Below are 13,870 nucleotides of genomic sequence, written 5' to 3' on the forward strand. Positions count from 1 at the left end.
AATTAGCAACTAGTGTACATACTGAATGAATTTATACTTGCAAAACGTGAGATTAAGCTTCTTAAATAGCAAAAAACATTCAAAATTTAATAAATATGCTACTAGTAGAGCACAGGAAAAGCTAAATACTCAACTTGCAGCTCTGTAGATGTGACAAGGTGACTGAAGACCACCACCACCACAACGACAACAACCCCTAACATTGATGTGCTGCAGAATGCTTGGACATATTCTCAGTTCGAAAATAATAAATTTCTTGAAACTGAGAAGCTTATGTCCCTGAATCAGCATAGTTTTAGAAAATATCATGCATGCAAAACTTAACTTGCCCTTTCCTCACATGATATACTGTGAACTGTGAATGAATAGAGGGTAACAGGCAGATTCCACATTTCTGGTTTGCAGAAAGCATTTGACACGGTGCGCCTCTGGAGATTGTCAACAAAGGTACGATCATGTTCCCAGATGTGAGAGGCTTGAAGACTTGTTAAGTAATAGAACCCAATATCTTGTCCTTGAGGGTGAGTGCTCATCAGAGACTAAGAATATCATCAGGAGTGCCCCAAGGAAGTGTGATAGGACTGCTATCATTCTCTATATTTATAAATGGTTTGGTGGCCGGGATGGACAACAGTCTGCTGCTGTTTTCTGATGATGCTATGGTGTACAGTGAGATGTCGAAGTTGAGTGACTGTGGGACACAATTTCTAGTTGGTATGAGGAATGACAGATAGCTCTAACTGTTGTTTTCGATCATTGCTTAATGCTACCTCTGAAATTCTCAACAACATCTGATTCTTTCAACTTATCTAGGGCCCATCTCCATAATTTCCTACCTTTTTGCAATTTCTTCAGTTTTAATCTACAGTTCATAACCAATAAATTGTGGTCAGAATCCACATTTGCCCCTGGAAACATCTTACAATTTAAAATCTGGTTCTGAAATTTTGCCTTACTATTACATGATCAATCTGAAACCTTCCAGTATCTCCAGATTTCTTCTACATATAAAACCTTGTTTCATTATTCTTAACCCGTATTAGTGATGATCAAATGATGGTCTGTGCAAAATTCTGTCAGGTGGCTTCCTTGTTCATACCTTTACCCCGTTTATTTTGAATAGGAAATTAGGGCAGAGAATGAATTACTGTGGAAATTTCAGGGATATGGTTATTCTCACTAGTATCAACAGAAAACAATGCCAACAACAATAGTTCAGGTATACATGCTGATGTCACAAGCAGAAAATGAAAAGAGAGAGAGAGAGAGAGAATATATGCAGACACTGAACACGTAATTCAGTATGTACAGGGAGATGAAAATCTAATAACCATGGGAGATTGGAACATTTTAGTGGGCGAAAGAATACAACACACAGTTATCAGAGAATGTGAGAATGAGAAATTAGATAGGTAGACCGAACAACTAAGGCGCAGGTTCTGAACTGAATTGGAGAGAAAAGAAATTTATGGCACAACTCAACTAAGAGAAGGAATCAGTTGACAGAATATGCCCCGAGGCATCAAAGAAATGAAATCTTCCTTGGAGCTGTGGAGGGAAACCATCGGGCATTGGTTGAGTTATACTAATGTCACTTACTTTTAAATATCGGTACTGCTGACATCAGTATCACTCATCTTTGGTATATGCTTGTATCATGGTGGCAATATGTCTTGGATTTCCTTCTGAAGAAACAGTGAATATTTTTTAAAAATGTCTATTTCAGTATATATGTCAACAAACAAGTTCCTGGACACTATCCTCTATACATCTTGCAGCACTAATATATGACCTGATTTTAGCAGTATTTTGCGAAAGTTAAGTAATGACATTTTGTAGGGGTGCTACTGAAAGTTTCACATACTGCCCTTCTAGTAATCAAGCTTGTTTCTATTAACTTCTGTTTATCTGCAGTTACTGAGCGAGGTGGCGCAGTGGTTAGCACACTGGACTCGCATTCGGGAGGACGGCGGTTCTGTCCCGCGTCCGGCCATCCTGATTTAGGTTTCCGTGATTTCCCTAAATTGCTTCAGGCAAATGCCGGGATGGTTCCTTAGAAAGGGCATGGCCGATTTCCTTCCCTAATCTGAGCTTGTGCTCCATCTCTAATGACCTCGTTGTCGATGGGACGTTAAACAGTAATCTCCTCCTCCTCCTCTTTATCTGCAGTTCAGTTGTTCTGTTTAGAGGTGTGATATCTTAACCTTCTGATTTACTGGTTTACTAATTGTGATAACTACCAATAATCCTCTCGTCCTGCTTTACTGCTAAACTGAACCTGAGTAACACTTCCTCTGTATACTCATTCTCTGAATTAAAAGATTCTACCTCCCATCTGAGAAATGAGGTGTCATCCTCCTTACCTAATTTACTGAAGCAGTGGACTTTCTGTTCATTTCTTAGCTCTTTGTGGTGATCACTTTTGCTACAACTGCATTGTGTTCACTGAAATCATCTCTGTTTGCAAGTCATCAAGGCAGTTAGCTCTGCTCGTCATCAATAGAAAAGAATACAGTAGAAGATAAATGGATAGCTTTGCGAGAAGAAATAGTGAAGGTAACAGAGGATCAAATAGATAAAACGACAAGGCTAGTAGAAATCCTTGACCATCACCGGAGATACTGAATTTATTTGATGAAAGGACAAAACATAAAAATGCAGCAAAGGAAGCAGGTGAAAGGGGATTACATACATTTAAAAAATAAAATTGACAGGAATTGCAAAATAGCTTAGCGGGAATGGCTAGAAGACAAATGTAAGGCTATAGAAGGATACATCACTAGAGTAAAGAGAGGTATCATCTAAAAGAATTAAAAAGGCCTTCCTAGAAAAGAGAAGCAGCTGTTCAGCACCAAGAGCACGATTGGAAAACCAGTACTAAACGATGTTGGGAAAGGTAAAAGGTGGAAGGAGTATAGAGAGAGGCTATCGGTACATACGCAACAGCATGCAGCATCTAATATGCTCTGAAATGCTGCACATAAAAGAGGGTTATATTGCTGATAAAAAGGTAGGATCAAGTGTTTTGTATAGCTCTTGGGTTAGGGACCTTTTATATACCCAATTGAGTCCACAGCTCGTAGTCTCGCGGTAGTGTTCTTGCTTCCCGAGCACGGGGTCCCGGGTTCGATTCCCGGTGGGGTCAGGGATTTTTCCTGCCTCGAGATAACTGGGTGTTGTTGTGTTGTCTTCATCGTCACCATTACAGTCGGAGGAAGGCAATGGCAAACCACCTACACTAGGACCTTGCCTAATAAGGCGGCGCGGGTCTCCTGCGTTGCTCCCCTACGCTCTGTAAAGAAGTATGGGACTCATCATCATCATCATCATCATCATCATCATCATCATCATATACCCAATTGCAGGATCGCTATGCTACAGTACAGGGTCATAGTAAATATTACACATTTCCTCTTGCTTCGACAAATGGAGGAAATTGGTTGATTCTTTCAGCACTGGATGCAGTCTACAGTGGGTCTTAAGGACCTTATGTAGACACCATTATGTTGTGGGCGCTTCTGTAAAGATATCAACCAAAAAAAAAAAAAAAAAAACCATTTTCTCATACCAATATGGAGCCACAGATCCCAAGACGGCTATGCACAGCACATGGCTGAAATTTGTACAACACGTTGCTACTGTCCTTATCTCAAAAAGCCTTGAAAATTTTCTCGATATCTTTATTTGTTTCCGAGATACAGAGGCTCCAACTTCCCGTACTTCTACATACGAAATATGCATGTAAAATTTGGTGTGAGTTGAAAATGTGGATTATAAAGTGATGTCACATGGAGAAATATCCTTTAAAGTGTCTCCATTGTCATCAGATTTATTTTGGGAACCTTGTGACAATACTGAAGCACATGCATAATTTTTGTGCATATGAAATCCAATCTGAGGTGAAAAATTAGTTTTGTTTTATTTCAGTTCCACATAAGTAAACTATCAAAGTTTTATGGATCATGAAGATTTTTCGTGATGAGCGACATGCTCTGTTGTGGTACGGAAAAGAAGCAAACTGGCAGAAAAATGTTGCTATTGGAGCACCACAAAGATGAATATGCTCCTGTGTGAAAGACTCTGACTGAAAAGTGGGATATTACTGTTTCATTCTACCTTACAGAAATATTTCCAAAAATTTTGGTATCCACTTATTTTATGCTGAGAGAGAAGAAGGGAGTGGCAGCAGGAAAGAGACAGAAAAATAAAAAAAATCTGGAAGATAGTAGACAGTGGTTATGGTATACAAAGAGCGAAGGAGACAATGACAGTGTGAGAGAATGAGGGACACAGTTGCAGTGGAACATAGTTGACAGTGGAAGAACAGTATTAGGAAAAGAATGAACCGAGGCAGTGCTTGTAGGCAAGGAATAAAGGGAAGGAGAAAGTGGAAGTGGGTGAGATACATAGTCTACGAGAGCGATAACAAGAAAGAGACAGTGAGAAAGGGCAAATGGGAGCGGATGTGTGTGAGCGACTTACAGCGATGGGATGGACTAGTGGGTGTTAGTGAGTTACAGGAACAGGAGCTTGTGTGACTGAGAGGTAAGTAACATGTTAAAAATACCACAAATGTGTTTGCATACAAAAAAATTTTAAGGTGCTGAGGAAGGTAGAATGGGGCAGCTGAACCTCACTTTAAAGTCAGTGTTTTAAACAGGAGTACATTTGTGTTTTTTGTGCTCTGATGTGATCATTTTCCACACTTATAAGGGAAATGAACATGAAGCAATATCATAGAAAGAGAAGAGGATATAGATGAAGATGATATTGGAGATGTGACACAGCGAGAAGAATCTGACAGAACACTGAAAGACTTAGTCGAAACAAGGCCCCTGGAGAAGATGACAGTACATTATAATGAATGATATCCTTGGGAGTGGCATCCATGACAAAACTTTTCCACCTGGTGAGTAAGATATATGAGAAATGTGAAATACACTCAGACAATAATTCCAATTCCAAAGAAAGCAGATGTTGGAAGGTGTGAATATTACTGAAATATCAGTTTAACAAGTCATGGCTACAAAATACTAATACAAATTCTTTGCAGAAGAATGGAGAAAACTAGAAAAAGCCAACCTCAGGGAAGGTCAGTTTGGATTCTGGAGAAATGTAGGAATACCCCAGGCAATACTGATTGTATGACTTCTCTTAGAAAATAGGTTAAGGAAAAGCAAACCTATATTTATAGACTTAGAGAAATATTTTGATAATGTTGATTGCAATACACACTGAAGGTAGCAGGGGTAAACTACAGGGAGCAAAATGCTATTTACAACTTATACAGAAGCCAAATTGCTGGTTGAAGAGTCTAAAGGCATGAAAGAGAAGCATTGATTGAGAAAGGAGAGTCAAGGGCATGACATGAAAACAGTTGATAAGGAAATGGGGCAAGGTTGTAGTCTGTCCTGATATAATTCAATCTGTACGTTGAGGAAACAGTAAAGGAAACAAAAGAAAAAGTTGAAGAAGGCAGTAAAGATCAGGGAGAAGAAATAAAACTTTTGAGACACAAAGTGGTCAAAGGGTTTTGCTATTTGGTCAGTAGAATAATTGATGATGACTGGATGAGAGAAAATATAAAGTGTAGACTGAAAATGGCAAGAAAAACCTTTCTGATGAAGAGAAATTTGGTAACATTGAATATAGATTTAAGTGTTAGGAAATCTTTTCTGAAGGCATTTGACTGGAGTAGATTAGATCATGTAACTAATGAGGTGGTGCTGAATAGAAATGGGGAGAAAAGAAATTTGTGGTACAACTTGACTAAAAGAAGGAGCTGGTTGACAGGAAATGTTCTGAGGCATAAAGGGTTCACTGATTTAGTATTTGAGGGAAGTGTGGGAGGTAAAATTTGTACAGGGAAAACAAGAGATGAATAAAGTAAGCAGGTTCAAAGAATGTAGATTGCAGTAGTTATAGAGAGATGACAAGGCTTGTGAATGATAGCATAGCATAGCATGGAGAGCTTTATCAAAACAATCTATGGACTAAATACTGCAACAATAACAAAAAATTATGCTCACATTATACCATTTTATGCTGCCATAGATGTATTACCCTGTGTTTGTCTAACCAGAAATCCTTATCTTGATTTCATTTCACTTCAGCAACCACCACTATATCTGGATTGTGCCTTTCCATTTTCCTTTTTGTATTTTCTAGCTTCCCTACCCCAATCATACTTCTGACAAACCACACTCCAATTCAATGAACATTACCCTTTTGTTGGTTATGCAATCTTGTTCTCATGATTACCTCCTTGGCAATCCCATCCCAGAGACACAAATGGAGAACCAATCGGAAGGTTTTATGGATGGGGAGATCATGAGACACTTCCAGTTATGGGCTGCATGTCTTGTAAATCCACATTGTGTGTTTTTAATATAGTGATTTTCATTACCCTCTGCATCATGCTGTTGATCATTGCTGATTCTTAGTCCTTTTGGGGGCAGTTTTTCACCCCAAGGGCAGTCGGGTGCCCTATGCCCCTGGCTGCTCCTCCACCCTCTTCAGGCCATTGGTGACTTTATACTGGAGGTCTTTGACTGCTATGACTGCTGAGTTAAGCAGAAGTGTGGATTGAACCTGGGACCCAGGAGATTTTGTTAGCTGTTGAAGATGCTACCTCCCAACCAGTGACTTGAATTAGCTTGGTAGATAGTATTAATTACAGTTTGAAATATCACACATTAATCCATTGGAAGGCACTGATAAAATTACAGTAATATGCAGTAAGATATTAACAAAATGACAACTTGGTCCAAAGGTTGACAACTAGCTCTTACATGATAAATTTGAAATTATGCACTTCACAGTATGTCAAAGTCATAGGATCCTGTGACTATATTATTCATGACTAAAAATTGAAATCATGCATACCAAACAAATGAGCAGGAGTGTGTGGGGGTTATCAAGTAGCAGGAACTCTTAGTCTCAGTTGTACATAAAGGATTCAGTTTATTGTTAGAATTCTTGAAAATAGCATGTTCACTATGTAAGATATTCTGGGCCAGAATTGTGGGGGTAGGAGGACAGGGCGTTAAAACAGTTATTTTGGCGTACTGGCAGAAGGTAACCACAATATGCTGAGGTGCAGGCATTGTAACTATATAACCAAACCAGATACTTTAGTGTTGTTTGGTTATGGTGGTTCACATGAGGGGTTCATTGGTTAGTGGCTGATTTCCTAAACAAAGGTGCATAACAATGTTGGCAGCAAAATTGATGTATGTCGTTGGTAATGAAAGATGTTCTGCCTCTGAACAGATATGTTATACCTGTGACAAAACAGGAACAGGTGATAGTAATATATGCATGTGGTGGCTCTTGGAATTGCATACTGAACACTGATTTGATCTGAAGACAGACAGTATTCCATAAGGCAGCGTTTAAAATATTTTATTTGTACTACTATATTTGAGCACTACCCATTCTTGAGTGCATCTAAAAAACACAATAGCACAGCATATAAAGGGAAGAGAGCTAAAACATGAAAGTAATACAACTACATTAAATGAAGTGTTAAACAAGTGTAGTAGTTACCTATAGTAAATAAAATCTAATTACTTCTGGTAACTACTATGTTTAATGATACATTCGATATAATCATGTGACTTTCATGTTTTAGATCTCTTCCCTTTTTTAGGATGTGTGAAGCACATGAGAATGGGCAGTGTCTAGTAGTGCAAATAAAGCCTTTTAAACACAGAATGGTGAATAAAGTCTTTCTTCAAATGTGCTGAGCCTGTGTGGCCCACCAAGATGAAAATGACCACTGATTTGATCCTTGAGGTAAGGTTTGGTGCAGGTATTTTATAAGTATGGGGTAGAATATTGTTAAGAAGATAGGGCAGGTGACAATCACATCAGTTTGGGAAAGATGGGATGGATTTTGGAAAGACTAGTTGCCATTCTAAAACACAACTAGAGATACTCAGTGCTCCAGAGAGGGTGATACTGGATAATTATCCAGGCTTTTAGGTGCAGAAGAAATGACAGCCATCAGAGTCACAGTACTTTTGGTGACTGGTTTATTAAATGTGGACAGAGATGTTTATTGGAACATTGAGCTGAAGGGGACAAAGTGAAATGGATTGGAGGCCCTGGAAAATTGACATCTCAATGAGATCTAATTATTAGTCAATATTATCAATAAACATGAAGATCAGAGAAGTAGTTTAGAATTTTAAGTTTTGACAAAAGATTGCTGACAGAGAGCCTCCCATAGGACAATACTCTGCAACTTGTGTTTCATGACTGTGTGTATTGAACTAGCTGTAAAGGGAAACGTAGTTTTGTACAATTTGACATCATGCGGAAAATCGGGTCACTGAGAATCGAACAGTAACTCAATTAAAGAAAAATGAGGAAGGGCTCAGCTGCAGACCTGTGAGAGAAAACCATTCTCCACCAGCCTCAATCAGTTGAACAAATTACATAAAACATAGATCAGTGAGGTTAAACAATTATTTGAAGCTGCCTCTTTTTAAATGCAAATCCCAGGTAGTCTTAACAAATATGCTGTGTAGAATACTAGTTCTCAGTAAGTTACAGATACATTCAGCTCAGTGCAACCTGAAAAAAAAAAAAAAAAAAAAAAAAAAAAGATTCTAACTCGACTTTAGTACATGACTGTGATGCACTTACTTAAAATGTTATTAAGAAAGAAGTGTGGGTAGTTAATTCTCACAATTCCAGTACCAATAGGTATAAGGAGAATCAGTGTGTTTTCATCATTACATGTTATAACATCACCAGAAGTATGAGATTAATATACTAGACAGAGAAAGAGTGCTAAAACACACACACACGCGCGCGCGCGCGCGCACACACACACACACACACACACACACACACACACACACACACACACACACACACACACATATCCACAGAGAGAGAGAGAGAGAGAGAGAGAGAGAGAATCTTTATACTTTTTCTCAAACAATAAATAAATTGTGTTTTGGTCTTTTACCTGTGATAATATATGACATTGTGGTAGAATTCTGAGTCATTTAGTCTATTTAATAATAATGTGAAGCCATTAGAACATTCTACTTCATGTGCCACAAATCAGTAAATTATTTACATTTTTACAACCAAACTGAGATAGAAATAATATATTCATAATTCATGCCAGAATAATAAACGTATACAAAAAGTTTTAAGGTCATCTACTTTGAGAACATTTTTCTTTGAATGGATGTCATGCTATGACTACATGGTAACAAACGTTTTTTTATTGTACTGTGATTTTAATTCTTTTTTATTAGACACACACACACACACAATATTTGTAATTATTAAGTGAGAGAGGTCTTCTTGCTTGTGGCTTATGCTGTATCTTTTGCCTTCAGGTGACTTTGGTAAAATGGTATTGAATATTGCATCAGAGATAAAATTCTGTGACTTGTGTGAAGTATGCGAGAATATTCAAAAAAGTCCCAAAGAAAAGGCATGTTTGATTCTGAGGGAATACATCACTGAATATAGAAAACTAGGAGAGAGACTGAAAGCAGAGGACCAACAGGCAGTAAGTATTATTATTTGTATTGTCAGTATTTTTGTGTAGGTTTTACTGTCAGTATTTCTTGTTGAAACGATGTTGTGGATGGAATAGATGATGTAACAGAAATAGTGCAATAACAATATCTCATAGGAAACATGATATTCAAAAGATCTACCAACATCTATTTAGGAACCTAACATTTGATGTAATACCCTCTTTGTGCCCCTTCATTCTTTCCTTTTCTCAGTGCCTCATCCACACTTGCCTTTCAAATCAACTACTGTAGCATTATCTGTATTGTGTCTTATTTTATTTATGCCAGATATACTTGCCTGATTTCTTACTTCAGTCACGCCATTTTTAAATTCTCATCTGTCTCCTTCCCCTAATTTCTTTTTATGAACAGAAATGTGCATCTGTAGCAAAAGTTATGCTACAGAAATTATGATGCTACACTACTCAGTGATTTTCAGCTGCACATGTCTGTTCCCAGCTGTATGATTAATACAAAGTAAAGTATTCATAAGAAGATGCTGCAAGCTGCCTAATTTTTTCTTACCCAGATAACTTTCGATTGCATAGAAGCCAAGTTAGAGACAGTCCCACTGTTGTGTAACCCCTGCCCCCCTTGCACCCTATATTGCTGAATTATACAGTGAGCCTTTAACTGGGTGGAAATTGCTTCAGGCTCTTATCTCCTCACATGTATGGTCCAGGCCCTCATACAGTTCAGAATCAGATGTTACAAGTCAGAATTTCTTAGAATCTATCTACTCAGGGTTTTCAACAATGTGTTTTTCCCTTCACAATGGTGAGATGGTATTATTATCCCAATCAAACCAGGCAGAAACCCAGTCCCCATCAACAACTACTGACTGATTAGCCTCACCATGTGCTGTGCAGCTGGATGAAATGATGCTAGCTTGATGATTATGCTAAGTTCTTGAGTCACAGTAGCCATTTGTTTCCCTGTCACTTTGGTTTCTGGGAGGGATAATCGCCATTGCGCCATCTGGTCAGGATGTGAATAGCAATCCAACAGGCTTTTTCTTAATGGCAACATCTTATGGTAGTCTTTTTGCCTACAGAAGGCATAATACACCATTTGGCGCCATCACATTTTACTTACTTTCTAAATAATTTGGGCTTTTGAGGTAACCTATTGAACTTTATACGTCAGTTTTCGTTCCAACAGTTTTTCTGGGTACAGGTGGTATATCGCGCAGCTATTGATGCGTCCAAGAGAATGCAGTCCTTTAGGGATCAGTTTTGATAGTTACACTTTTCTTCAATGCCATCATTTGGCTGGTGATATCCATCAGACTGTGCTATATGTCAACGCATTTTACATTTATGTAGCTCACAATTTTTAGCCTTGACTGAATGAAAGCCCCAAGGAGCTTCCAGCTATCTCCCAGAAAATTGTATTTCTATCATCCTACAAGGCTTCATCCTGACCCAGAATTCTACTTGGTTACCCATCACTTGTGTGATGTTGTGCAGTCCAAATTTTTGAGACTACTCTTTGATAAAAAGCTGACCTAGATGCTCAATATTCATCAATGAAATGTTCGTTGGTTTACGCTAAGAATGGCACCTTTGGCTCTGACGGGACCTCCCCCCTCCCTTCTCCCCAACCCCCCTTCTGCCCCTCCCCCAGGAATATTATCCCCATATTTTCCCACACAACTCTTCTTGGTTAGTATCCAGATCTTGATTTAGGACTAATCTATCTCAGGAATCTAAGGTTTCAATTGTCTACATGAAATTTCAGTGTCTGTTGTGATGTCCGGAATTAAAAAAAAAAAGGGGAGAGTGGTAATTTTTTTTGTTTTTGTGTTTGTTGTTGAAAGGAAAGAAAGAAAAAGGGGTGAATAAAGGTGAAGGGAAGTGGTTCTATTTTTACTGGAATGAACTTATTGATGGACATCACAAAAATTTATTTTACCTAAATTTTTTTTACTCATCGAAGAAGACAACACAACACATATAAAAGAAATCATCACACACAGAATGATCGTTTCACAAGACACTTTCTAGCTCGACTGACTCTTAAGACTGAACAAGACTCGACTGACTCTACTCTCTCTCTGGGCCACAGCCTCTTCACGTCCCTCTGGACCAGAGATTTAGCACGCCGATTATTTAATTAATCGTACAGCCGCTGGGCGCGCGCTTGGCGCGTCATTTAAATGGGGTTAAACGCACACCGCGAGAGGCGTGGGCTAGCGGTGTCTTACAGGTATCGCCACACGGCCCCCTCTACTGGTGTGTAAGTTTTTCAAACTTCGCGGCAGTACCAGATTTGAGTTGACGAACAAGGTTGTGCAGTGTTTGCACCAGCATTATACAACATTTTCAAACATATGACAAGTACATACATATATAAAGAATTATAGCCTAAAGTACAAAGTTTAAGTAAATATACATAAATTGTTGCACATTACAAAATAGCCACTTTGAAATTGATCAATGGATGATTCATTTTTTTTTAGAGAGATGCCTGCACCGTTGGCAGTCCTGTTATTAAAACAATAGCTGCTACCCTGTATTCACAGTTCTTATTGTGTCAACCAGTGAGCACTATGCTTTGCCTCAGTTCAGTGTGGTGCGTCGTGCGAAGCACAGTAAAAGTCACAGCACCACAACTTTGTTTACTTTACAGTTTGCACATCAGGACAATAGGTAATGAATCGGCTTACGACAAAAGAACACAAAAGGTCATACAATTTGGTTTTAAGTTGACGATGACAACAAAGTTCATGTCAGTATTGTTGGTGTTTAAGAGTGGCTGTGCGTGCACGAGTGCAGTAATTTTGATAAAGTGGTCCATCCACCACGCACCGCGGCACTGCGTACAGCCTCGCGCTCGGGTCCGCTGTTGAGGTATAATAGGCGGTGACACGTCTGGCGGCGCCACCCCTTACGACGGACGCGACAGTACTGGTAGCCGCATCCGAAGACCGTACAACGCAGACTTCCAAGCACTTTCCAATGTAGGGATCACTGTGATACACATCATTGCACTTTATCGTAGAATTTGAGATTAAACTATCACTTTGTACGGAAAACACTTTTCTATCATATTTTTACTCTTGACTGGTTGATTTCTCTTTATCAACACTATTTGATTTTTTTTTACACTGTTCAGAAGGGAGGATCGACGTCCTGTTCCTTCTGAGAACACATTTTCACAGACACTTCACTTTTGAGCAAAATTACACTTTGCATCTTTTCTCCTTTTATATTAGGTGCACATAGTAAGACTGTTTTGTGTGTAGCCTTCACAAGAGGACATTTAAGTTTTGAATAGGCAAGTTCAAAATTACATAGAAAAAATGGACATGTACATATACATAAAATGATTACCTACTATAGACATGAAATTCAATATACATGATACAAATGAACTTCTTCGTAGCTAAATTGCTACATAGCCATTGAAATACTTTGCTAGTCGTGACCTGTGAAACTCTCCCAAAATTCATATTTATATAGAGAATACTAGTTGTTTACATCTTCAAGAACTTACAATTAGACATGTTTTGCTAGTCATGTCCTGTGAAACTTTACGAAATTCAGATTTATATTGAGATTGCTAGTTGTTTACATTTACAAAATTTTGCAATTAGACATGACATGACATATTTATGTACACGAAATTCAGGTTGTGCCATCTATTTCTTGCTGTGCATGTGCACTAACGGAGTACTATCTCCTTCTTTACAGAATATTGAAATCTATGGCATCTGCCATCAAGAATTCTGCAAAACTCGACGAGAGACCCTAAGTGCTGCAAATTATGAATGGACAAAATATACAAAAGAATAGTGCAAAAACCTCACTACCCCACTATCCATCGTCCAGCAGTGGGCAAGGAGGTGGGAGTAGGATCAAGATAGAAGGATTGGGTTATATTCATATTTACAAAATCTTCATCAATACAGTAGTGTTTTCACACATGTGTGCGACGAATAGTGTATCTGTTTGCATAACGTATGCATCATAAACTTTGCCATTGCGCAAGTGTCACTGACTTTAAGCCAATTCATGTTGTATTGAGTTTCATCCTTTAAAGTTGATCCGAATTGCTGTTTAAGCAAAAAGAAATTCAATGATCATTGTCAATCACTTCCTGTAAATCAGTCAAAGATTTTTGCAAGAATCAATGTGAGTACCGTATATGGTTTAATTTCACTCGTTGAATCAGTCATGTTTAGGTAAATATGCGCTTAATGACACGGTAGTTTATATTCCTGAAAAAAATTCGGTCAGTAAACGTACTAATAAATGACTATAGGATCCTTCCATAAGAGGTGTACTTTAGTGAGTATCACGTAGTAAAATAAATATATG

General features: G+C 38.3%; 2 protein-coding genes across 8 annotated transcripts in view; both read left to right on the forward strand.

Annotated features, from left to right (window-relative positions):
- The window catches only part of LOC126284945 (DNA ligase 4-like), a 616,842-nt gene that overhangs the window by 5,906 nt on the left and 597,066 nt on the right, over positions 1–13,870 (forward strand). The gene's annotated exons all lie outside the window — the stretch shown is intronic.
- Positions 1–13,870, forward strand: part of LOC126284944 (DNA ligase 4-like) — a 295,121-nt gene that overhangs the window by 5,890 nt on the left and 275,361 nt on the right. For all 6 annotated transcript variants that reach the window (XM_049984208.1, XM_049984209.1, XM_049984212.1 and 3 more), the window contains exon 2: positions 9,363–9,538. In XM_049984208.1, the coding sequence (XP_049840165.1) occupies positions 9,363–9,538 (176 nt within the window). The remainder of the gene's footprint in view (positions 1–9,362; positions 9,539–13,870) is intronic.

The sequence above is a fragment of the Schistocerca gregaria genome, chromosome 8, assembly GCF_023897955.1.
Source record: "Schistocerca gregaria isolate iqSchGreg1 chromosome 8, iqSchGreg1.2, whole genome shotgun sequence".
Taxonomy (NCBI): Eukaryota; Metazoa; Arthropoda; class Insecta; order Orthoptera; family Acrididae; genus Schistocerca; species Schistocerca gregaria.